This window comes from Pongo pygmaeus, chromosome 2, assembly GCF_028885625.2.
Source record: "Pongo pygmaeus isolate AG05252 chromosome 2, NHGRI_mPonPyg2-v2.0_pri, whole genome shotgun sequence".
Taxonomy (NCBI): Eukaryota; Metazoa; Chordata; class Mammalia; order Primates; family Hominidae; genus Pongo; species Pongo pygmaeus.
The window spans coordinates 136,858,317-136,885,775 of record NC_085930.1 but is presented as its reverse complement, the minus strand read 5'-3'; the positions used below and the strand labels follow the sequence as shown (position 1 = coordinate 136,885,775).

Here is a 27,459-nt window from a genome sequence, read left to right as displayed (position 1 = left end):
GGTTACTTAACTTCTAACCCAGAGAAGTTCTTTATACACCGTTGCTGTTGTAAAGAACTCTGAAGACCTCCTGTGACATGCTAGGAGTAGATTTCCTAGTAATTTAGTTCCAAGAGAATACTGCAATTTGCATCTTAGATATCTTAATGGATTTATTTTGTTTTATATAAACAGACTGATCCAGTTCAAATGTATAATCTCATTCTCTCTCTCTCTCTCTCGCTTCCCTTATAACTGGTACCTATGCAATAGCCCTTACAATGTTCTGCCCACAGAATAATTATTTTACACATATGATTATATCAGACAAACCAAGATTAAAATCCTTCTTCACCACTTCCTTAGGAAAGTGCTGTAGCCTCTGTCTGCATTTCTTATATAGCGTATGTGAAGTGCCTGGCAAGTTGCCTTGTGATTCCCTTGGTTGTGTATCTTTCGTCCTTGTCCTGGCCCTCGAATGTCACAGGGAGACAGTGAAAGGTCAAGGTGAGAACCCTTTTCTTAAAAAAATAAAATCAATATATGCTTCAAATTAGTTGATTAGCAAAATCCACTCTGGCGGATTTTGTCATTTCTGGTGGATCAGTCATTTCTAAGTTAATAACACAGAAATGTTTAAACGACCAGCCTGACCAACATGGTGAAACCCCATCTGTACTAAAAATACAAAAATTAGCCACATGTGGTGGCGCGTGCCTGTAATCCCAGCTACTTGGGAGGCTGAGGCAGGAGAATTGCTTGAACCCAGGAGGCAGAGGTTGCAGTGAGCCGAGATCACACCACTGCACCCTCACCTGGGCAACAGACTGAGACTCTGTCTCAAAAAAAAAAAAAAAAAAAAAAAAAAAAAAAGACATGTTTAAAAGAAACAGATGTGTTATGCAGCAAATCAAATAATTAAATAAATGACAATGGGATTGATAGTCTCAGTCACTTTTTTGGATTCTGAGTTTTTTATTTTTAATTTAGTATTTCCAGTGTTCAATTTGTCACCTTTTTGCCTGTTTTTTAAAAGAGCTTCACTAATAAAACATTTTTGCATGTCCCTGTGAACTTTTATTGGGCTAGAGGTATTTTAAGAGGAGTAAGATAAGGGGGAATGGTCTTGTCTCATTTATTTAATAGACTTGTAAAATATGAGCTTTTTAGATAGCAGCCATGTATGCAGCTACACTTGTTTCTTTAAATGTTTCCCCATTTCTTCCTTATCTATATCATTTTTTATCCTTTCAACTCTGTTTCATCTTCAAGTCCCCAATCCTTCTCAAGGCAGCCTGTTCTGTAACAGCCTCTGGCCCTAGGCTCATACTTTCTGAAGTTTCTGAAAACTGTTTTCTTAAGACCTAGGGTAACTGTTTGTCTAAGCTCAGCATTCCCTTCTTCTGCTGTTCCATACTACATTATGTGAGTTGGAATTAAGCCCAGTATACCAGTTCCTGTCATTGCCTCATTACCTTACAGGTGATCAAATGTTCAGCAAGGCACCATAAACAGTCTGCCCCTAGCAGAATGAGGCTTCCATGCAGATACCTTGATGTTAGAAAAATCCCCCACTATTATTGTTACACCTTGTGCCAGTTTTGAAATGCCATAAAAAATCATTGCAAAGAGCCCACATCTGGTCAAGCAGTTGTAATATGTGGTCCTGCGTTAGTTAACATCACTTGCATTTTTCCTCCCAGTTTCTTTTCCCGTTCATCTTGCAGTCCATGGAGTCATATTTCTTGTTTGTAGAGAGCTACCTACCCCCTCCCTCCCACTCTTGTGTCTCTTCCCTTTCCTACAATTCCAGTCATGGATTCCATTCTTCAAGCCTCAGTGATACTTATGAGAATATGGTACCTCCTGACTGCCAGAAACATAATGAGTATTAATTATTCCTGTTTGGAAATCCAGAACTCTTGCTAAAGTCCAATATTAAAACTTAGAAAAGCCAAGCACATCAGTCTTATCATTAGGACCCCAACGGGTGGATCTGAGTCATGCAGCATGCTTCAGGGAGTCTCCCGGATGTGAAGAGTGGGGATAGTGTGTGTGTGGCATTGGGGTGGAGGGGGCTTATTCAGTTAACCAAGTTGGGATGTTCTCAGGTACCATCATTAGCAAAAGAAAAGTTGGAGAAAAGGGGAGTGGTCCATGCGTTAGCTCCCTGGAGAGTGGAATGGATCTTACTAGTTACTGTTCTTTCCCAAAACCAGTGAGGCTCCCATACGTTATTAGCATAACAGGAAGTAGGACCACAGCTCCTGGTTAGGTAGGAAAAAGAAACACAGAAGTAAAAAGCCTAAATTGGCCATTTATTGTGTTTATTATATGTGTGTCAGCTTTTGCTTGATATTTAAAGACACTAAGAAATAAAGTTGTTGTCAATCACCATATAAAGAGTTGCTTCGAAATGGTGTTGTATAGAAAGGGAATTAGAAGTTGGAATGCCCAACTGAAGAGTAAAAGTGTGCAAAAGAATGTACAAAATGTCTTGTAAAATTTACAACAGTTCTAAATTATATGTAATAGCAAAAGTTTTTAAACAATGCAACGTCCTTCAGTAGGGGACTGGTTAAATAAATGCTAGTTCATCTACACATTGGAGTCTCTGTAGCTGTCACAGAAAAGAGTGAGGAAGAGCTCTGTACACTGACATGGAGTGAACTCCACTATGCAATTGTGTGAGAAAAAGAAAGAAAACAACCAACATGCAGGACACTGTACATAGTATGCTACTTTCATGTAAGAAAGGAAGATTATGAATAATACGTACACATTTGATTATATTTGCAAAGAGAAACAATACAATAAAAAACTAATAAGAACATATAAGGGGAAGAAGGATCAAGGTAGAGAAGACCATAAAGGAGGCAAGACTTATCTGAATTCACCTCGATATGTAGTTTAATTTTGGAATTACATAACGTTTTGATATAATCCATAAAACAAATTACATCCAAAAAAAGCACTCCCCTCCACCACACACGTGTAAGATGAGAAAAAAGAAACACATGACCTAATTGTACATTGTCAATAACATGACCACAGAGAGAAAAGAATTATTCCAGCTGAGCCTAGAACATCATATTTTTCACTGAACATTCTCAATTACATATACTCTTAAGGACAAAAAAAAAATGCTAAGAATGTTTAAATTAGATTCAGCAGTCTTACTATTAGCAGTTATATTGGTGTGATTAGGAATTAAGATTTTCCACCTAATGGAAAAAAAGCATAAAATTTTTAAATTTTTGTGAAAACCCTGTAAACTAAATTTGAATTAGAGGATCTACAGATCTTGCAGAAATTGTTTTGAACAGCAGTAGGGAATATTTATTAATTATATAAATTCTGGTATAGAATAAATGCAGAGTTAGAGTTCAGGGTCTTTCTCCACTCCCATCCTTGTACTGTGGGCTTGGTCTCTGACCTCAGATTGACCCTTTTTGTGACAGAAAATACATTACTTTGTGTTCTTTCTAGCCCTGGTCGCCACTGTGTCCTCAATGGAGCTTAAATCCGCCTTCTGAGAGTCCAAGTCCAGATGTTCGTCCCAGCCCTTCTTTCTGCTCCCTTGTAGCCTCCCATCTCTGAAGCTTGCTGAGCTTCCCTTCTCTAAAATAAGAATAACAATAATCATAGGTGCCCTGTTTCCCTTCAGAACAATGAGGAACAATTGCTGACTTCGAAGATGCCTTCTGCCTTGTTGTTGCCATAATTTTTCAGTGTTTTGTCCCCATTATTACATTCTTAAATGGACACATTTATGAAATTCCACTGGAGGTTGGAATCATTTTAGCTTTACCTAGAAAAAGAAATATTTCCAGTTCATTACCACAGATTTGATGGGAGGTAATATACTTTGTCTTTTTTATTTCTTTCAGCCATGGAATTCCATGAACACTTGCACAGCATAGGCACCAAGGAAGGTTTGAAGGAAAGAAAACTACAAAAAGCAGTGGAGAGCTTTACCTGGAATATTACCATCTTAAAGGTATCTACAGAGTTGTTTCTGATGCTGGTGATTTTGCAGTCTTTTTCAGCATGCTTCCCTCTCTTAGTATAACATTTCCTGCATTGTACGTGGTCAGCCACTGAGATTGTAGAATGGATGCAGAAATCACGTGAAGAACTCTGCCCTCCTGGAGTCTGTAGGCACAACAATTTGACATTGTGGATCAGTTGAAGAACAGGGGAACTTCTATGATTGGCACATTGTAAGTCCTGATAGACAAAGGACTTTGTCATTTTATCTTGAGACATTTTAAAGTTCATAAATGCCAGTTGCTATATGTAAAATAGAAACTATTGATTACAGAGGAATGATTGGGAATTTAAAGATTCTAGTTACCCAAATTTCATTTAACACTTTAAAGTGTAATTATAGCTATAATGTTCATATGATCCCAGAAATAAATAGAAAAGAATTGTATGGAGCATAATCAAAGGAAATACGTAAACGAATTGCTATTGAAAGAAATATTTCTTGAAGGGAAATGCCATCTCTATGCTTATCTATTTTGGCATAACAGTTTTTAAAAATTAACTTTTTATTTTTTGTTATAAAAATAATATATTTTCATTGTCAAAAATGTCAAAAGAGCAATAATCAAAGGTAAACACAATCCCATCATCGAGAGACAATTACTGTTGGCCTTTTGCTGTGCATTCTCTCAGGCTGATTTTCTATTTTATATGTAATGTGACATAATTTTAAAAGTAATGCTGTGTATGTACCTCAAAACTTCTTTGAGCTTTACCTCAATAGTTCTTCTCAGTGTTACTCACAGAGCATAAATAATAATAACACAGAGGTTATTTCATTCCAGGTCTTGGACAATTAATAAATGTAAAATTACTCTCTGGTGTTTGCCTTCCAAACTTTATGCTCAGCTGAATTTGTAGGGAAAAAAGGAAGGCTTCCCTTTCACCCTCTGAAGCTGCCTTGAAAACGACCTGACAATTGACAGATTAGCAGGCATAAAAAGGCCTACATATTATATTTATTTAAGGTGCAGAAGCATGAGGAATGGCAGGAGGATGATTACCTAACAACCCAGTGTGGTCTTGATGCTTACAAACCCTTCTTCATATTGGAGGGACATGGGGGAAATGTGGCCATTTTTGAGGGGTAGTAAATGAATTTTAGGGGAAATTAATGGGCCCAGTGCTCAGAAATGGGATAGTAAATGATTCTCTTTGGGAACTGAATGGTCTTAAGAAGGAAAAATAGTTTAGGAGGAAGTTCTTCTGTGCTGTAGTTGTGGTGTTTAATTTTCAGTCTCTTCTTCTGTAAATTTTAATCTTCTCTGGTTAATGAAATTTCAGAGAGGAGATCAGAGGCATTTCTGCTCCTCCTTGGTGGGTCCAGTTTCTAGTTAGATAAGGGAACTTGAACAGCCTCATCTTTGGGAGAGAGAGGACTGAGAGATATGTGGTGGGGGTGGTCAGAGAAACTGTGAGCCTGCTTCTTTAGTTCAGCATGTCAAAGTGTCATCTTTTGGGGTATTGTTTTCTGAGCCCCAACAGATTCAAGACCATAAAGACATTATCACAGCTGCCTTTTTAAATTTCCTCATTCCCCCTCAAGTTAAAAGCTCCATCCCTGGAGCTGACAATAATTTTCAGATTTGATGTAATAAAAGGTATCTTCCAAAGCTAGTCGCCATTTGCATTTTTCTCACGTTAAACCTCTACCTATTTTTATAATTAAGATCATTTTTTTGACTTCTTCAGACATTTCCCTTTTTACATATGTACTTTTTTTATATACCTATTTTGCTTAGAATTTAACCCTGATTGTTTGCAGATCAGTAACAGCAGACATAAGAATTTACAACAAAAAGGGATTTGGCTTTACAATTTGCTGACTCACTCCTGGTCAGAGGTGGGGGGTACATTACAAATTTCCTGTAAACTCAGGAAAATATAGCACAGCAGATTAAGCCCTGTGGTAGGAACAAATGCTCACTTTGCTTTAATTTTATTAGAGCCAAATATAGACATAGGGACCAAACTTTGGCCTGTCAAGTACCCTTGCTACTCATGTGTGGTCCGGGAACCAGCAACCTGGGCCTCAGGGGGGAACTTGTTAGAAATTCAGAATCTCAAGTCCCACCCTAGTCCTGCTGATTCAGAACCTGCATTTTTACAAGATCCCCAGGTGATTCTTAGACACATTAAAGTTTGAGAAGCACTGGGCTGAGAGCCACCAAAAATGGGAGCCTGATGCACATATTAATGAAAAACAGCTGACATAAAGCAGTGTGCCATATTTTAGAAGTAATTGGACCAAATAGATACACTGAAGAAACCTACTTTCTTTTGAATTGTGTCCAGGAGAGAGAATTAACACCTCAGACTTATGTTCATATGGAAGTAAATGTATAGGATGGGGTAATAGGTCTTTTTTTAATTTCCAGGGTAATATTTGCTACAGATGGTGTTTAAGGATGGTAAAATGTAAGTGAGGGATGAGGAAGAATTGGAGAGATCCATGTGTCATTTCTGTAGAATGGGGGGGCTTTTTTCATTCCTGTATGTCACTGGTTTAAACTTTCTTTAGAAGAATGAGTGCTGACAGGGAATCTTGAACGTGAATTTAGGTCTGAGTTGAGCTACCAGTATTTTCCTGGCGGGAGGGCATGCGATCTGTCGAGTTCTTCCCATTACTTTTTCTTTGCAGTGAGCTAGGAGAGGTGGCAGCGCTCCAGGCAGATGGCCAGCAGTAAACACACAGCAGGAGGCTCCCAGTGGCACAAATGCTTAGGGAGGGTCTCAGATGACCCCGGAAATGCAGAGAAGAGGAAATGAAGGAGGAAGCCAGGAAGACTGCTGAAGGAGCTCTGAAACAGGCCAAGGCTTGAGAATTACCTGGGATGCTTAAACATGCCCTCTCCTAAGCCTCACCCCAGACTTCCCAGACCAGAATCTCCAGGCTTGGAACCCAGGAATCTGCTTATTTAACAAGTTTCTTAGGGGATTCTGAGGCACACTAAAAAAAAAACCTTATTATTGTCGTCCTAGAATCAAAAGCTTTCCTGATGCATCACCATAGTCGTTTGAACCATAAGGAGGTAGGGTGGCCAGCCATCCCAGAAGCAAGACATTCAGTGCTAAAACCAGGACAATCTGGGCAAACTGGGACCATTGATCACCCTGAGAGGAGTTCCTGCCACTAAAAATGTCGTTTTATTGAAGGATATCTGTCCCAGTTTTTATGAATCTTTACTTGCGTAGTTTCGTTTTTTTTAATTTTGAAGGTTCTTTTAAAATTCAGAAATGAACAAAGAAGAAATAAAGTCATCTATAACTGCCACACCCAGAATTATCTACTATTAACATCTTGGCATACTTACTTCCAGTCATTTTTTTTCTTGAATAAAAAAGCATTCATTTGTTGTTATAAATCTATCTTTTTTAAAATAGAAAAATGTTTTTAAATGACCCAAGATTCTCCCTCTGAGAAATAACCATTATTAGACATAGGTGACCTTATTCCAGGAACCTTTCTATATGAATATGTCTGGATGGATCAGTATATATTTTAATGATTCTAAGTCATACTTTTTTTCACACTTTCGGTATCTTTGAAATTAGCATATATCTTATAGTCCATGGCATCTTTGCATTATATCCTGGTTAAATTGGCAATGATTTTTATTTCTTAGTGCTACATAAAATACTGGCACATCTCACAAGCGCTAATGTCTCAGATATTATAAAATAAGTTATGTCAGTAGACATAATTCTTTTTTTTTTTTTTTTCTTTTTTGAGATGGAGTCTTACTCTGTCACCCAGGCTGGAGTGCAGTGGCACAATCTCGGCTCACTGCAACCTCTGCCTCCTGGGTTCAAGTGATTCCCCTGCCTCAGCCTCCCAAATAGCTGGGACTATATGCATGCGCCACCATGCCCAGCTAATTTTTGTATGTTTAGTGGAGACAGGGTTTCACCATCTTGGCCAGGCTAGTTTCAAACTCCTGACCTCAGGTAATCTGCCCACCTCAGCCTCCCAAAGTGCTGGGATTACAGGCGTGAGCCATCGCGCCTGACTGATAGAATTCTAATATAATTGTTCTTTAAAAAAATTTTAAGTACTAAATTTCATTATATTTAACCATAAAGATGCTAAATGAATTGGTGAGCAATTTCTACCATAACAAAGATTTATTTCCATTTCCCAAAAGATCCCTTTGAGGTTAAGAAAAGGGATTATGAAAAATGTTAATAGAAGTCATTTTGCCAGGTATTTTTAAAGCTACATGTTTTAGTTATAAGTATTGTTGGTTGACCTGCTATGAAAGATGACAATATGGCCCGGGCATGGTAGCTCACGCCTTTAATCCCAGCACTTTGGGAGGCAGAGCTGGGTGGATCACCTGAGGTCAGGAGTTCAAGACCAGCCTGGCCAACATGACGAAACCCCGTCTCTACTGAAAATACAAAAATTAGCTGGGCGTGGTGGCAGGTGCCTGTAATCCCAGCTACTTGGGAGGCTGAGGCAGGAAAATCGCTTGAACCCAGGAGGCGGAGGTTGCAGTGAGCCAAAATCATGCCACTGCACTCCAGCCTGGGTGACACAGCGAGACTCTGTCTCAAAAAAAAAAAAGAAAGATGACAATATGAGCATTCTCTAATATTACTAGATAGAGCATATTGTTATTTTTTTATGGTCCATGTTAAAAGTATTCATATTTGGTCTTAAAACTATAATTGCCATGTCACTTGAAGTTCAGTATTTAAATTGGTTCACTGTCACCATCAATCCGAGAAGTCACCCATGCTTTCCTGCATCCTACAGGAATAGCAGGGAAACGAGCTAAAGCCAGTGGGTGTCATTGCCAGGCTTCTTATGATATTGGACTCAGCCTTCTCTTCTCAGAGTTTGTAAAATGTCCCGTTCTAGGGTTTCTGCTGCAAACTAGGGAGAGGGTGTAATCCATTCCCACAGGCCTCCAATTGCTTCTTTGATTTAGAAGCCAATTTTGAAACCTCCCTCCATTAGATAGTCAGCATCATTCTTTTTTGTGTGTCAACTTTGAGACATAATGTTTGTAAAATAAAATTCACCAATTTTGAGCACAAAATCCTATGAGTTTTGACAAATGTATATACAGGCATACCTTGGAGACTGCTTGTTCAGTTCCAGACCATGGCAATAAAGCAAATATCACAATAAAGTGAGTCACATGATTTTTTTGGTTTCCCAGTATATATAAAAGTTATATTTACACTATAATGTAGTTAATTAAGTGTGCAGTAGCATTTATGTCTAAAAACCAATGTACATAGCTTAATTTAAAAATACTTCATTGCTAAAAAATGCTAATAATCATCTAAGCCCTCAGTTAGTTGTAATCCTTTTGCTGGTGGAGGGTCTCACCTCCATGTTAATGGGTGATGACTGATTAGGGTGGTGGTTGCTGAAGGCTAGGGTGGCTTGTGGCAATTTCTTAAAATAAGACAATGGAGCTTGCTACACTGATGGACTCTTTCTTTCACCACAGATTTCTCTGTAGCATGCAATGCTGTTCAGTAGCATTTTACCCACAGTAGAACTTCTTTGAAAATTAGTCTTCTCAAACCCTGCCATTCCTTTATCAATTAAGTGTATGTAATATTCTAACTCCTTTGCTGTAATTACAGCAATGTTCATAGCATCTTCACCAGGAGTAGATTCCATCTCAAGAAACCACTTTCTTTGCTCATTCATGAGAAGCAACTCCTCATGCATTACAGTTTTATGATGAGATTGCAGCAATTTAGTCACCTCTTCAGGCTCTATTTCTAATTCTAGTTCTCTAGCTATTTTCATCCCATCTGCATTTACTTTCCCCACTGTCGTCATGAACCCGTCCAAGTCAACCATGAGGGCTGGGATCAACTTCCTCCAAAATCAGCTTCTTCCAGACTCCTGTTAATGTTGACATTCTGACCTCTCCCATGAATCATGAATGTTGTTAATGGCATCTTAGAATGGTGAATCCTTTCCAGAAGGTCTTCAATTCACTTTACCCTGATTCATTAGAGGAATCACTGTCTATGGCAGCTATAGCCTTACGAAATGTATTTCTTAAATAATAAGACTTGAAAGTCAAAATTACTCTTTGATCCATGGGCTGCAGAATGGATATTGTATTAGCAGGCATGAAAGCAATATTAATCTCCTTGTGCATCCCTATCAGAGTGCTTGGATGACCAGGTACATTGTTGATATGCAGTAATATTGTGAAGGGAATCTTTTTTACTGAGCAGTAGGTCCCAGCTGTGGGCTTAAAATATTCAAGAAACCATGCTGTAAACACGTATGTTCTCATCTAGGCTTTATTGATCCATTTATAGAGCACAGGCAGAGTAAATTTAGCATAATACTTAAGGGCCCTAGGATTTTCAGAATGGCCAATTAGCATCGGCTGCTACTTACAGCCACCAGCTGCATTATTCCCTAACAAGAATATCAAACTGTCCTTTGAACCCTTGAAGCCAAGCATTGACTTCTCCTTTTGAGCCATGAAAGCCCTAGATGGCATGTTCTTTCAATAGAAGGCTGTTTCATCTACACTGAAAATCTGTTGTTTAGTTTAGCCACCTTCATCAATGATCTTGGCTAAATCTTCTGGGTAACTCACTGCACCTTCTACATCAGCACTTGCTGCTTCGCATTGCACTTTGATGTGATGGAGATGGCTTATTTCCTTAAACCTATGACCCAACCACTGCTAGCCTCCAGCTTGTCTTCTGCAACTTTCTTACCTCTCTTAGACTTCATAGAATTGAAGACAGTTAGGGCCTTGTTCTGGATTAGGTTTTGGCTTAAGAGAATGTTGTGGCTGGTTTGATCTCCTATTGAGACCACTCAAACTTTCTGCATATCAGCAATAAGGCAGTTTTGCTTTCTTATCATTCGTGAGTTCAGTAGAATAGCACTTTAAATTTCCTTCGCAAACTTTTCCTTTGCATTAACAACTTGGATAAATATTTGGTGCAAGAGACTTAGCTTTTGGCTCATGTTGGCTTTTGACATGAACTTGGCCTTCCTCAGTAAGCTTCATTATTTCTAGTTTTTATGTCAAGTGCAACTCTTCTTTTCACTTGGACACTTGGAGGCCTTTGTAAGGTTATTTTTTTGGCCTAATTTTCATATTGTTATGTCTCAGGAACTTTTCATGTCATTAGGGAGGCCCGAAGAGACAGAGAGATGGAGAGTGACCAGTGGAACAGTCAGAACACACACAACATTTGCCAATTAAGTTTGCTGTCTTATAAGGAAGGGCACACTTTATGGTGCCCCAAAATAATTATAATAGTAACATCAAAGACCACCGATCACAAATCACCATAACTGATATAATAATAATGAAAAAGTTTGAAATATTGCAAGAATTACCAAAGTGTGACACAGAAACACAAAGTGAACCCATGCTGTTGGAAAAATGACACTGTAGACTTGCTTGATGCAAGGTTGCCACAAACCTTCAATTTGTAAAAAAAAAAAAAAAAAAAAAAAAAAAAAAAAAAAATGCAGTATCTGTGAAGTGTGATAAAATAAAGTCATGCAACCCCCAGCACAATGATGATAGGGCATTGCTGTCACCCTGCTCCCCCAAATTGCATTGTGCCCCTTTGTAGTAAAATCCTTTATGTTGGCAACCACTTATCTCATTTCTATCTCTATAGTTTGACCTGTTCCAGAATGTCATATAAATGGAATTACATGGCATACAGTCTTTTCTGCCTGGCTTATTTCATGTAGCATTGTGCTTTGAGTCATAAAAGTTAATGTAGGTTTCAGTACTCCATTCCGTTTTATTGCTAAATAGTATTCTGTTTTATGGATATAACACGTTTTGTTTATACATGCACCAATTTATGGACATTTGTGTTGTTTCCAATTTTTAGCTATTACAAATAAACCTGCAGTGAACATTCACATATCAGTCTTTGTATGGACATGTTTTTATTCTTCTTGGGTAAATATGAGTGGGATTGCTAGGTCACATGGTAAATGTGTGTGAGACTGATAAGAAACTGCCACAGTGCTTTAAAAACAACTGATGTTCCATTTTGCATTTCCCCAGCAGTGTTGCAAGACTTTTAGTTGTACCACCATCCTTGTCAACACTTGGAATTGTCAGTTTTGTCATTCCAGTAAGTGGATGGGGGTTGAGTATCTTTGTGTGTATGTGAGTTTTAAAAAATATCTGACAGACTCTAATGTGGTTTTCTTTATGTTTCTTCTGCTTGGGGTTTGTTGAGATTTTTAGATATGTGAATTTATAGTTTTTAACAAATTTGGAAACTTTTTGGTGATTATTTCCTGAAATTTGTTTCTCTTACCCTTTCTACCATCTCCTTCTGTAACTCCAATTATATGTATAAATATACTGCTTGATATTATCCCACAATCACAGATGCTTATTCATTAGTTTTTAAGTACTTTCTGTGGTTTAAAAAAATTTTTTTTTGAGACAGGATCTCACTCTTGTCCAGGCTGGAGTGCAGTGGCATGAACACTACTCATTGCAGCCTCAACCTTCTGGGCTGAAATGATCCTCTCAACTCCGCCTCCTGAGTAGCTGGGACCACAGGCATGTGCTACCATGCCTGGATAATTTGTACCTTTTTTGTAGAGACTAGGTTTTGCCATGTTCCCCAGGTTGGTTTCAAATTCCTGGCCTCAAACAATCCTCCCATTTCAGCCTCCTAAGGTGTTAGAATTACCACACTCAGCTGTTTCCTTTTTGTTTTCTTTTTTAATTCTTGATATTTTTATTGCCATGTCCTTGAGCAATATTGCTATATTTTCAAGCAACACTTCTGTCTTCTGTAATATCTAATCTGCCATTAATCCTATTCGGTTTTTTATTTCAAATTTGTCATGTTTCTCTTCGTGCTAGTCATATCCTCTACCTTCTTGAAGACATGTCATATATTCACAATAGCTGTTTTCCAGCTCCTTCCTCTCCACTCTTGGCCCCTCATGTTCTAGCCACTGTCGGCTCCCTGAACTCCACACCCTGCCTTCTCACCCCAGTGGGACTGCTGGGCTCTGTTTGAGTTCCCCTTTCCTGCACTGCACCTGGAACCTACAAGCAGTAAGCTGGACACGATTGTTTGTATTTCTTCTCTCAGGATCACTGTGTTGTACTATCTGAAAATCATTGTTTTCTGCATTCTGTCTGGTTTTCTATTTGTATGCCAGCCACATTTCCAACTTTTCCTGGGTCATTTCTTTATTCCCACCCTCTGCCCCATCTGCTACTCCATGAAACAGAATATTCGCTCCGTTTGCATCTCTCTGGTTTGGTTGTGTTTGAGATAGAACTTTCAGGACTTTTATGACTTGCCAACATGACTTCTGTGAGTTTTAGTTCATAGAATGATTATACCCTTTTTTTAGTTTAGTTGCTGTTTGTGGCTTTTTGCTTGGCTTTGTTTTTGCTCATTTCATCAGGAATGTAGAATAGAAATTCTGTAATGCATTTTCAATCCACCAGTTTAATCAAGACTTCCTCTACCTTTATTTTCCAGTTGCCGAAATATTCACTGTACTGGTGGTAATTTTCACTGTGTCAATTGATTGCCATTCCTAAAATGGTAGAATCGCATGCTAGAAGAGTCCTGTTTTCATCGGTCTGTTTTGGTTACCAAGAGTAGAAACTCACTCCGGCCAGTTCACAGAGGAGTGGCCACAGATGCTGGCTCACACAAGGGATCATGAGAGGGACAGGGACCTCAGGGAACTTGGAGACCGGAAACTGCAGTCCAGCCTCATGACAATAGCAAGCTGTTCGAAAACCTGGCAGCCCCCGAGGTAGCTGCTCTTCTCTGTGGAACAGGGGTCTTTCCTCTTATCTTCTGCCTCTTCATTCTGCTTCCTCTGTTGGCTGGCTCGTTCTGTTCACTCAGAGTTTCTACTGCTTTATAACTTGTTCTGGCCTTGGTCTGTTCTTTACCATATCCTCTAAGCATTTATTTCAAGTACTCAATCTATTTGTGTTTCCTACCTCAGCCTAGCCTTTTAGCTCCAGACCAGTGGTCCTGATAAACCTCCTCTTGTATTAAGTGTCTTTGGATCCGGTTCTCCCCCTGCTTTAATCCACTTTGTCCAGGAAGGTATTGTCAGATAGCACGAAATATGGCTCCCTTTAGTGGCTGTTTCAGTTATCTATTGCTGTATAACAAACCACTGCAAAACTAGTGGCTTAAAACAATGACCTCATTTCTCATGATTTTGTGGGTTAGCTGGGCTCAGCCAGATGGTTTTCCTGCTCCATGTGGTATTAGCTGGGATCACTTAAGAGATTTGTTCTGCTGGGAACTCAGCTTGGCCTGGAACATCCAAGAAGGCACTCACATGGCTGGATCTCATCTGGGGTGGCTGGGATGGCTGGGCTTTTTTTATAGCATCTATATCATATCTTGGACTTGAATTAAGCTTGTTACAACCCAACATGTTTTCCAGATGAATGGCTGCCAGGCTAGCTCTCCTGACCTGTGCTCCTCTACCATCAGAAACAAGACTATCAATAAACCCTAAAAGTAATTAGAGATTCATTCTCTTTAGGAACCTAAGACTTCTGCCAAAAAATAAATCAATAAACCAGATGGTTTTTGCACCTGGTAAGACAATTTGTCTTGATAGTCTTCATTTTTACCTGAGGTACAGTGCTTATCTTGAAGACTTAAAGACTGGCATTTGTTTCCTTTTTGAAATTACCATGATGGTTGATGTATAACTCCTTGTATTGAGGCTCATATCTTTTAGTTATTTTTATTTATTATAGGTAGTATAGTATGTTGTCTCTTTTCCTGAAAAGCTATAATTGACTGAAAGCCATTTCTCTATTTAGTGTGTGAAAATTTCTCAGAATGGCTCAGAAAATCAAACTACAGTAGCGTTTGTCATTAGGCAGGCTGTTCTTTCTGGTCCATTTGAAACACAGCAAAACCTCAAACATTGGGACCCCACTCATGTGGAGTTTGTGATTACTCAGCTAATATTTGACTGTGTAAATGGTGTGCTTGAAAGATTAATAGTGCAAAGGAGGTGCTTACATGTGCGCTATTTTCCCTGGTGTTTCCAAGGGCTCTCACACCCATGGCCCAGCCCCACTTGCCTCTCAGTGTCCCCTCGCTCTCTGTGTCCTCTCTCTACACAGCTGGGCCACCCTGCCCTCCCCTGTGGCCCTGGTCCCTGCCTGGAACCCTCTCCTGACACCCCACCTTCTGTGCTTAGGTCATGGCTCACCTCCACTGTCTGGAGACTCCAAAGGCTGCTCCTGAACGCTCACCCTACCTCTGCCACCAGAGTGGCCAGCTCTGTGCCAGACAAGGCCACTGTCCTACTGCATGCTGCATGGTGGACTTTAGCCCTTCCCATGGCCAGGTCTGTAGCAGAGGGAGATGTAGTCAAAGTCAGAACCTAGAAAGCTTTGTAGCATAGAAATCATGCTGCTAAATGATTGGGCTCCAGAGGCGCCATGTGTTGGAGTCACGGTCACTCCTCTGTGGCAGGCAGCATCAGCCCCTGGGCCTGCCGCCGTCCTTTCCTGCCCTGAGTTTCCCCAACTCAGACACCGCCTCCTCCGTGGTGCTGCCAAGGAGCCCCCAACCTTCCATCTTTGGTGAAGGAAACGTAAAATTGTTTCTAAGGAGGAAGGCATTCATTCTGAATTTAATAAATTGAATCTTATATTTAAAATTATTAACTTTTGTACAAACCTCTGAGCACAACCATGGGAAAATTGGAGACTAACTGTAAATGTGATGACAGCCAAAATATAGGCAAAAAGTGTGGCAGGCAAAGGGAGCCGCACGGATAGTCAGATCCATGCAGCCCACTGTCCCTTCATCATCAAGACACTGCCTCAAACCACGAAACATCTCTTTGGATCCAGCAAAAACCAAAGGCAGGAGCTGTGCTTAGAGGGCTCTCCTTTCCGCTCCTGCACAGAACTCTTCATCCCCCTCCGGCAGCTTCTTTGCACCCTTTGGAGTGGAGGTCAGGGTGGAGGGAAGGTGGTCTTCCTGCTGTGGGGAGACAAGCTGATTTGCAGCTCATGTTCCATGCCCATCAAACATGTGAGTGCACATACAGGAAGCCAAAAGGACAGAAAACATCACGCACTCTTAAAATGAGCCTAACGTCCTGTACAAAAGCCTGTGTCCTGTTGCTGTAGGTTTAGGTGACTCTGATGATTAGGGAGTCTTTTTTCAACTGTAAGGTTTATTGAGACTTCAGTGGGAAGTGGACCTGACCAAGCTAGGAGGCCTTCCTTAATTCTGATGAATGTGCCACGATCTCAGCCAGCCTCAAAAGAACTTTTGAAAGGGGAACTATCAATGTATAATAATGAGAGGCGATTTAGAATCCATAGCCAAGACTCCTACAATCCATTCATTCTTTTTTTTTTTTTTTTCCCAGACAGAGTCTGTCTCTGTCCCCCAGGCTGGAGTGCAGTGGTGTGATCTTGGCTCACTGCACCTCCCGGGTTCAAGTGATTCTCCTGCCTCAGCCTCCCGAGTAGCTGGGATTACAGTCGCCTGCTACCATGCCCGGCTAATTTTTGTATTTTTAATAGAGACAGGGTTTCACCATGTTGGCTAGGCTGGTCTTGAACTCCTGACCTCAGGTGATCCGCCCACCTTAGCCTCCCAAAGTGCTGGGATTACAGGTGTGAGCCACCACACCCATTTCATTCTTTTGTTCACTCATTCCTCATTCGACAAACACACAGTGGAAATCCATATTTCTGTTTCTGCTTTTAATCACAGGAAGAGTGAATTGTCTACACAGTTGTTGATGTGCTGGGTACATGAAAAATGTAGTGTATGTTTCAACCTGCTTGCTTTAAAATATTGCATGCAGTCTGTGGGGTTCAACTCTCTATAGTTTTGGCCTCACAGTTTAGTTTACCCAAAAGGAAAATAAACATACCAGAGAGAAAGGTGTGTGTGTTTCAGTGTGATTTGCTGTTCAGACTCTACCCGTAATCTCTCTAAACTCAGTGTCCTTTTTATGAAACGAGAATGGTAATAGCACTTCCCTTGCATCCCCTCTTTGTGGAGCAGGTGGTATCAGTGAAGGTACCTAAATTCTGCTGTGTTTCTCTCTGCGTTCCCATATAGATAAGAAAGACAGGAAGGAGGAGTATTTTTGTGCCTCCGACTCCCATAATGGTATGAGTACCCTCCTTCTTCTCCTCCCTCACACTGCATGTGATTTGGAAGAAAAGTGTCTGCTGGCCCCCAGGGAATGGAAGGTGCTAATCTTTGCTCTCTTCAACATCCAAGCATGTGGCCATTACACAGGTGGCAGAGGGCAGGGGAAGTCTTAGCTGCCGCACTGGATCCTTCACCTCAGAAGTAAGACAACTGTTTTTCTCTAATAGATAGTTGGACAAAAGGACTTTGAAAAAATTAGCCAGATGTAGAATCCCTGTTGTTTTGCCCCTACGTCTAAATAAAAGCAATGACTTGTGATTGTTAATTTTGGCTCCTAAAATGTAGCACTAACAGATGTGTCTTGAAATATTTTTAATATATTAAAAACTAGAACATCTTTTGTGGTCATACAGAAAGTATGGTGATTAGCCGAGGGTTGAGCACAGCTGGGGTGCGGTTCTGGCATTTGGAGCTGCCATCATTCTTTTCCTGGCTACTCTGGCCTCTGATCCAATCCCAGGTAAGCCACAGGCTCAGCCAGAAAAAGCACAGTCACGCCAGACTCGCAGCAAGAGCTGCTGGGATCCAGCCACTGCCCTTAGTTACATCTTTTAAAGATTACTTTCTGGGCCTAAATAAGAACCTTAAATATTTTGACCTAAGGTTGTTATAACTCTTTCAAGATGAAAACAAAATAGAATAAGTTAAAAAAATTCAAACCAGAATGTGTGAAATCAAATGACATTTGAGTTGTTCAACTGAAAACATTGCAAAGCCAGCTTTGTGGAAGGAGTCTTCAAAACCAGACACCCTGTGTCAGTGGGTGGCAGTGTTTTAAGTAACCTTTGCTCTTTTCAAGTCTTTTGAAGCAATGAAATATGAACACTGCTACAACAAACACCTCCACCTCTTTCAGAACTTTTTTTTTTTTTTTGAGACAGAGTTTTGCTCTTGTTGCCCAGGCTGGAGTGTAATGGTGTGGTCTCAGCTCACTGTAACCTCTGCCTCCTGGGTTCAAGCAATTCTCGTGCCTCAGCCTCCCAAGTAGCTGGGTTTACAGGCGCCTGCCACCATGCTGGCTAAATTTTTTTTTTGTATTTTTAGTAGAGACGAGGTTTCACCGTGTACTCCTGACCTGAGGTGATCTGCCCACCTTGACCTTCCAAAGTGCTGGGATTACAGGCATGAGCCACCGTGCCTGGCCAGAATTGTTCTTCACTCATGCTACATGCCTTACCTCCAAGACATCTTAAACGTAGTTTTAGACACATAGAACAAAATAAAAGTGATGTGGACAAAGTTCAGCAGCTCCTCAAGCCCAGATTTATTGCCTTTGGGAGTCCTTTGTGTCTTGCCTTGGTAATGTCCAAAGGCCTATTCTGTTTAAGATACCATGATGACTTCTCTGAAGTTGAGAAACATAAGATTCAACCAGATGAAGAATTCTGTTATTACCACATTAATTATCATATGCCATCTGGGGATTTTTGTTTTTAAATACCCTGTCATCATGTGGTAGATCTATACATGCTGACACGGAAAGATCACTAAGACATAACTTTTTGTGAAGAAAAAAGGAAACCAAAGAACAATATAGATTGCTTGATTATATTTACATTAAAAGTAAAATAAAATACCTATTTGTAATATATATATAATGCCGAGAAAAAGACAAAACTCATTGTTGAGGGGGCAGCTGTGAGATTAAAGGGGAGACTTTCACATTTTACTTTAATTACATTACTTTAATTGCATTCAACAGATGGTTATGGAGCCCTTACTCTGTACCTGGCACTGTTCTAGGCTCTGAGGATACAGCAGTGATCAGAAGACAAAAATTCCTGCCCTCGTGAAGTTTACATTTAGTGGAAGAGACAGACAATAAACCAAGCAGTAGAGTATGGCAGTAAGTGTTATGTAAAAAGCAAGGCAGGGAGGCGGTAAGGAGAATTATGGACAGGAAGTGGGAGTTCTAATTAGACAAGATGGGGCTGTCAGGGAGGGCGCTGCTGTGAAGAGGGCATCAGAGTCAAGATGGCATCAAGCGGAGGGGAAGGAGCTAGCTAGGTGCATTTCTGGGGCAAGGGCATTCCCTGCAGAGGGAACATTGAATGCATAGACATTGAGGCTGGACTAGAGAGGACCTGATGGGTTTGAGGAACATTTAGGGGGATAGCATATCAGAGGCTGAGTGAACAGTACAGGGTGGGTAGGTGGGTGAAGGAAGTCAGATGAGGCTGTGGGCAAGGACTTTGACTCTCACTCTAAGTTATTTGGGGAGCTGCTGAAGGGTTTTGAACAGAGGGGAAGGGATGTCCTGTGTTTTAATTTGAGCTCTCTGGCTGTCACGTTGAACATGGAGAAAGAAGACCAATCAGAATAAACTCTAAGAAAGATTATGGTGGCTTAAACCACAATGGTGGCAGTGAAGATGGTAAGAAGTGGTGAGAAACTTTATATATATGTTTTGAAGATTGTGACAATAGGACCTACTGACAGGTGGGATGATAGATGGAAGAAAAAGGGAAGAGTGAATAATGACACCAGGGTCCTTGGTCCAGGTCACTGCAAGAATGGAGCTGCTTTGACTGAAGAGTAGCTGGTAGTAGGAGTAGTAGCAGGATATCAGAAACTCAACTGGACATGTGATGTCAAAAAGAATGATGCCTAGATAGGCATTTTGGTAGGTACTAATTTTTATTAATAAAAATAAGAGCATACATCAATGAAATTAAAAACAGAAAATGCATAGAGAAAAATCAATAAAACCAAAAGCTAGTCCTTTGAAAACCTTATTAAAATCAGTAAGTCTTTAGTCAAGCTAAGAAAGAGATGATACAAATTACTAACGTCAGAAATGAAATAAAGGATATCACCACAGATTTTATGGACACTAAAAGGATAATGAAAGAATATTATGAACAATTCTATGCCCACAAACTTGAAAACCTAGATGAAATAGGCCAATTCCTTGAAAGGTACAATCTGCCAAAACTCACATGAGAAGAAATATACAATCTGAATAATTCTGTATCTATTAAGGAAATCAAACCAATAATTAATAAACCTCCAAAACAAAAAGCACCAGCCCAGACAGGTTCACTGGTTTCTGCTAAACATTTAAGGAAGAAATGATACCAATTCTCTACAATATCTTCCAGAAAATAGAAGCAGAGTGAATACTTCCTAACTCATTCTACCAGGCCAGTTTTATCCTAATACCAAACCAAAGACATTACAAGAGAAGAAAACAATAGACCAGTATCTCTCATCAACACAGATGCAAAAATCCTTAACAAAATATTAACAATTAAAATCCAAAAATGAATAAAAAGAATTATTCACCATGATCAAATGGGATTTATACTGGGTATACAAGGCTGATTTAACTTTTGAAAATCAACTAATGTCATTCATCATATCAACAGGCTAAAGAAGAAAAAGCTCGTGGTTATATCAGTAGATGCAAAAAAAAATTTGACAAAATTCAACTCCCATTCATGATAAAAATTCTCAGTGAACTAGGAATAGAGAGGACCTTACTCAACTTGATAAGGAACATCTACAAAAATCATACTGCTTACATCATATTTAAAGGTGAGAAACTCAAAGCATTCCTGATAAGATTAGGGACAAAGCAAGGATGTTCTGTGACACCACTGCTTTCAACATTGACCTGGAAGTCCAGTCCTAGCTAATGCAGAAAGACAAGAAAATAAAATAAAAGGTATATATCTTGAGAAGGAAGAAATAAAACTGTCTTTGTTCACAGGTGATATAATCATCTATGTAGAAAATCCAAAAGAATTGACCAAAAAATCTCCTGGAACAATATAATAAGCAATTATGGCAGGGTTGCAGGAAACAAGGTTAATATACAAAAATCAATTGATTTATTTTTTTAAGAAAAAAAAATTTTGAGACAGGGTCTCACTCTGTCACCCAGGCTGGAGTGTACTGGCATGATCATGGCTCACTGCAGCCTTGACCTCCCTGGGCTCGGGTGATCCTCCCACCTCAGCCTCACAAGTAGCTGGTACTTCAGGTGCACACCAACATACCCAGCTAATTTTTGTATTTTTATATAGAGATGGGGTTTCGCCAGGTCGCCCAGGCCAGTCTCGAACTCCTGAGGCTCAAGCCTTAGCCTCCCAAAGTGCTGGGATTACAGGCATGAGCCATCACACCCAGCCAATTTATTTATTATTTTTTTTAAGGCGGAGTCTCGCTTTTTGAGATAGAGTGTCGCTCTTGTTGCCCAGGCTGGAGTGCAATGGTGCGATCTCGGCTCACTGCAAGCTCCGCCTCCTGGGTTCATGCCATTCTCCTGCCTCAGCCTCCCGAGTAGGTGGGACTACAGGTGCCCGCCACCACGCCTGGCTAATTTTTTGTATTTTTAGTGGAGAGGGGTTTCACCATGTTAGCCAGGATGGTCTCAATCTCCTGACCTCGTGATCTGCCTGCCTCGGCCTCCCAAAGTGCTGGGATTACAGGCGTGAGCCACCACGCCCAGCCCAATTTATTTCTTATATACCAGCAAAGAACAAGTGGAATTCGAAATTAAAAACACATGACCATCTACATTAGAACCCCCAGAAATAAAATACTTAGGTATAAATCTAACAACATACATATGACTTACATGAGGAAAATTATAAAACTCTGGTGAAAGGTATCAAAGAATTAAGTAAATGGAGAGATATTCCATATTCATGGATGGGAAGACTTAATATTGTCAAGATATCAGTTCTTCCCAACTTGATATATAGATTCAACATAATCTCAAACTTCCAGCAAGCATAAAAATAAATAAATAAATCCACCAAGTTATTTTGTGGATATTGACAAACTGATTCTAAAGTTTAAAGAGAAGCAAAAGACCCAGAATAGCCAACACAATATTAAAGGAGAAGAATAAAATCAGAGGACTGACTTTATCTGACTTTAAAACTTACTGCAAAGCTACAGGAAATATAGCAGTGTGAAAAGAATAGACAAATAAATCAGCAGAACAGGATAGAAGAGCCCAGAAATAGACCCACATTAAGTAGTTAATCAATCTTTGGCAAAGGGGCAAAGGCAATACGGTGGAATAGAGACTTCATCTTTTCAACAACTCGTGCTGGAAAAACTGGACATCCACATGAAAAGTTCAATCTAGGCACGAATCTTACAAGAATTAACTCAAGATAGATCATAGACCTAAAGATAAAACACAAAACTATAGAATTCCTAGAAGATAACACAGGATAAAATCTAGGTGACCTTGGATATGGAAGTGCTTTTTCAGATACACCACCATAAACAGTCCATTAAAGAAAGAATGGGTAAGTTGGACTTCCTTAAAATTTAAAACTTCTGCTCTATAAAGACAATGTCAATAGAATGAGAAGAGAAGCCACAGTCTGGGAGAAAATATTTGCAAAGGACACACCTGATAAAGTACTGTTTTCCAAAATATGCAAAGAACTCTTAAAACTCAACAGTAAGGAAACAACCTGATTAAAAACTGGGCAAAAGTCTGAACAGTCAAAGAACTCTTAAAAAATGCAAAGAACCCTTAAAACTCAACAGTAAGGAAACAAACAACCTGATTAAAAACTGGGCAAAAGTCTGAACAGTCACCTCGCCAAAGAAGATGTACAAATGGAAAGTATATTAGCATCATATGTCACTAGGGAATTATATATTAAAACAACAATGAGATACCAATACACATCTATTACAGCAGCCAAAATACAAAACTAACATCACCAAATGCTGGCGAGGATGTGGAACAACAGGAACTTTCGTTTATGCTGGTGGAAATGCAAAATGGTGCAGACAATTTGGAAGAAACTGTCAAACTATCTGTAGTTCTTACAGAACTAAACATACTCTTACCATATGATCCAGCGATCGTACCCCTTGGAATGTACCTAAATGAATTGGAAACTTATGTCCACACAAAAATCTGCATACAGATGCTTATAGCAGAGTTATTTTTAATTGCCAAAATTTGGAAGCAACAAAGATGTCCTGCAGCAAATGAATGGATAAATAAACTGCAGTGCATCCAGACAATGGAATATTATTCAGCACTAAAAAGATACGAGGTATCAAGCCATGAGACATCATGGAGGAAATTTAAATGCATATTACTAAGTGAAAGAAGCCAATCCAAAAAGGCTACACACTGTGATTCCAACTAGATGACATTGTCGAAAAGGCCGAACTGTGGAGACAATAAAAAGATTAGTGGTTGCCGGGGGTTGGGAGTGGGGAAGGATGACTAGCAAAGCACAGAGGAATTTTAGCATAGTGGAACTATTCTGCATGATCCTATAAGGGTAGATAGATGTTATACATTTTTCAAAACCCATGGAATACACAAAACCAAGGTGAACCCTAATTTAAGCAATAGACTTGAGGGGATGTGACAACATAGGTTCATTGATTATAACAAGTATACCACTGTGGTGCGGGATGTGGCTACTAGAGAAGGTTTGCGTAGGGAGGGAGCGTAAGGGAACTCTCTGTAGTTTCTGCCCTGTTTTGCTGTGAACCTAAAACTGTCCTAAAAATTAAAGTTTATTAATTTTAAAAAAATAATATTTGGAGTTTTAAAACACAGACTAGTTACAGTCTATTAAAACTGTGAATGTGTGTAGCAATTCTGCTTGTGAAGGGAAATACACTAACATGAAATTATTCTCCTGACACAATATGCTATATATACAAAGACCTCATAACTAGTAAATTTTCAACATGTGAGTTCAGTGACTAGTAAGAATGAATAAAAATGAAGCTCCTTTAGTTAATCTACGCAAGGGAACATCTATTTATAGTTACTAATTAAAGGACTGTGTAAAGCAGGAAAACCATGCATGGTAAGTAGTAAGCAACAAACTGTTCTGTGGATTTGGGCCTCATGATAGTTTAAAATTGCCTTGCAATTTGATCTCACCAGTGGCTGACATTTGAATATAGTCCATTTGCCAGCCAAGGTAAGTCCCTACCCATTGCTCTCTGCAGCTGGCCCCAAGCTCTTGCTAGACAGGAATGCCTTAAAGGGAACGCACACTGGGAGGCAGTTCAGAAAGAGGGAAAGTGGGAGGAGGTGTAAGTAGGACAAAGAAAAGTCAAACTACAGAGGAATCATAAAGAAAATAATAGAAAAAATTGAGAACCCAAGGGGATGGAAAAAAAAATAGCAAGCAAGGAGAGTAAGAAAGAAGAAAAGGTAATAGTGTAAGTAGAAAAAACTGTTAGTGAAAGGCAGGTTAAATTTGGAAGGAAAAATAGAACAAAAAAGCAAAGTGCGAGTGTTGGAATTTACAACAATAGAGCACCACATCATCTCTTCTGCTCGATAATTTTGGAATTGTTGGCTGATGCATTAGCCCAGTGGTTTTCAACTGGGGGTATCTCACCCTCCCACTCAAGAGACAGTTAGCAATGTCTGCAAACATTAGGGTATGCTAGGGGTGCTGCTAGATATCTGAAAATACACAAGACAGCTCCCCACCTCCAGAGAATTCTCTGGTCCAAAATGTCAAGAGCAAAGAGGGTGACAAACTTCATTGGCCCATTGTCAGCACCAATTCCAGGCTCCCAGTGACTGTGCTTCAATTCACCCACTGTTTTCTGACCTATATCGTGTTATACTGCATATAGATCCAGTTGATGGTTAGACCTCAGAAAAGAAATTAAAGTTTGGCTGAGAAAGTATATCCAGAGTAGAAAATCCTTTGCTTCACTCTTTCTTTCAGCAAATGCTCAGTGAGGACCTGCTGTGTGCCCACGGCTGCCAGCACTTACCAAAGGCTGTGTGGGCTTCAGAGATGGAGAACAGATTAGTGGTTGCCAGGGTTTAGGGATGGTGGAGAGGAGGCGGTGGGTGTGACTTCCTGGTGGTGCTGTGTGCAGTGCTGTGCCTTGGTTGCTGTGGTGGTTACGTGAACCCACACATGTGATGAAGTCACACAAAAGCATAGGCACACTTTGTACCCCTGTCAGTGTCTTGATTTTGATATTGTGCTATAGTTATGTGAGACATAACCATTGGGGGAAATTTGGGAAAGGGTATACAAGACCTCTCTGTACTATATTTGTATCCTTCTGTGAATTTGTACTTATTTCAAAATAAAAAGTTTTTTTTTAAAATCAAACCTTAAAAGGGAAAAACAAGATTGGCCAAACAACTAATGAAAGATGTAATTTTAACCAGGATAGATAGGAATAGTCCATGCACATAGAACCCCATGCAGATCTATAAATAGAAAGGGCCAGAAAGGCAGCATACTCTTGGAGTGTGGTGTTGAAACTGGGAAAACAAACTCACTTTTTATTAAAATTGACCTATTCAGATGCAGTGCCAATAAGAAATAATTATGCCCTCTTGTGGAATCAGAATACTTCTATTTCAGTGAAAGATATATATTGTTGAAGTATAACACTAAGTTATGTCATATCTAATACTGTTCAATTGCATGTTTTGTTATAGGGACAAGCAGATCTTTTGAAATATGCTAAGAATGAGACGTTGGAGAATCTGAAACAAATCCATTTTGCTGCTGTTTCATGTGGACTGAATAAACCAGGCACCGAAAATGCTGATGTCCAGAAGCCACGCCGGAGCTTGGAAGTCATACCTGAAAAAGCAAACGATGAAACTGGAGAATGAGGAAACTTACAATAAATCATTATGGAGTTTATAACTCTAGGACCAATTGTAGTCAGATGGGACATTTGCTTTGCACTCACTAATGAGAATAATATTCGGGATTTTAAAGCACAACTGGAATAGCTAATTACAGTCTATTAAAACTGTGAATGTATGTGGCAATCCTGCGTGTGAAGGCAAATAAACTCTTTAACAAGCAATTATATTGCTGGCCAAAATATGCTATATTTGTATACAAAGACATTCTAGCTCAGTTCCAGTATGAAGAAAAGATTATTCACTCTAGCTCCATTGAGAAACATTTTCCTAAGTGAAAACAATTTCTTAAGATGGAAATGGATTGGATTGTCAAATTATTATTTATTGGAGAAAACAACCTGATCTACACGTTTTTACTTATGTGGGGTTGCCAGAGTCTCTGGGTTCTAGATGATTTTGGTGGCATGCTTGCTGAGCCATAATTACTGAAGAGAATGTAAGTGGACAGGTTCCCTGAATCCCCGGGGTCCTTGGAGAGCCGTGGAGGAGAATGTGCAGTTGGACCGAAGCTCCCTGGCTGAAGACACATGCCGAGTCAGCACATGGGTGGAGAAGATGTAAAAGCAGCCAATCTGGAAACAATACATTGTAAATAGTTTTTCATTGTATGAAGTAGTGTTCACATTAAAAAGATGTTTTATGATATTTCTCCAATAGCAGTACATGTGTTTAATGAAGCGTTAACTTTTAAGATTTCTAGTTCAAAATATTCTGCTCTTAAGTGTAGCCACTTACTTGTTGAACAGCTTTGTCAAAAATAAGTTGCTTGTCGGGGTTGACCTTATTTTGCTTTTGGTAAGGTTTCAACAGCTTTAAGCAACAGCAGCTGACTGTAAAGTGAACCGAGATACCCACAGCTGCCCTCTTGATGCTTCTGAATTAGGTCTGTAGTAATGTGCACCTCTGAATCTGGCAAAGAGTAAGTCAAAAGTAGTTAGAGGGGCAGGAGCAGGTGTAGCTTTCCTCCAGTTCTACTGGCAACAAATTCCTTCAATTTATGTTTGTCTGAGAAAGTCTCTGTTTCTCATTCACTTTTGAAAGATAATTTTCTCCCAGCTGAGTTTTTAATCTAAGCTTTTATTTTGCAAATCAGTGAAACTTCGTGCTTCAAGATACTGAACACTGCAGCCTAATTACTGCTTCTCCCAAACCAAAACTGATTTCAAATTTTGAAAGGGTAAATATTTACTCTAAATCTTCAACAATCCCTTCTTTTCTATTCAGTGACTCAGGTATGTGAGCCAGATAAGTATATGTAATCTTCAGCTGAGTATCTTATTAGTGATTTCCTCACAGTTCAAGAGATGCTCAGGCGCTGATGTTCAGTTGTTCCTGCCCAGTCTCCTCAATATCCTCTTAAAAAAACAATTCTTTGCTCAGTTGTTGTCATTTGCATTCTAATAATGTGCTTAAGTTAAGGTACCCATCTCCACTGCCCTTCTCTGGATATAATTCGTTAGAAAATAAGCCTGTTACTTGGATAATGGTGCTGTTCCCTGCACACCCAACTAACCACCAGCCAGTAGCTTAGGCTCTTAGCTCAGAAATGAACTCTACATGGGGTAAAAATGAATAGAAAATAGAGAACTAAAAGTAAACTT

The 27,459-nt window shown here is 39.6% G+C and overlaps 1 protein-coding gene across 6 annotated transcripts in view; it reads left to right on the top strand.

Moving 5' to 3' along the window:
- Positions 1 to 26,514, top strand: part of PLCL2 (phospholipase C like 2) — a 201,585-nt gene extending 175,071 nt beyond the window's left edge. For 4 of the 6 annotated variants that reach the window (XM_054480690.1, XM_054480691.2, XM_054480693.2 and 1 more), the window contains 2 exons: positions 3,870 to 3,979; positions 25,640 to 26,514. In XM_054480690.1, the coding sequence (XP_054336665.1) occupies positions 3,870 to 3,979; positions 25,640 to 25,819 (290 nt within the window). In that variant the 3' untranslated portion in view covers positions 25,820 to 26,514. Of the gene's footprint in view, positions 1 to 3,869; positions 3,980 to 6,670; positions 7,669 to 17,118; positions 17,356 to 25,639 lie in introns of those variants that run through there. The other 2 variants (XR_010125759.1, XM_063662163.1) reach the window with 2 other exon arrangements.
- Positions 26,515 to 27,459: the final 945 nt, after the last annotated feature.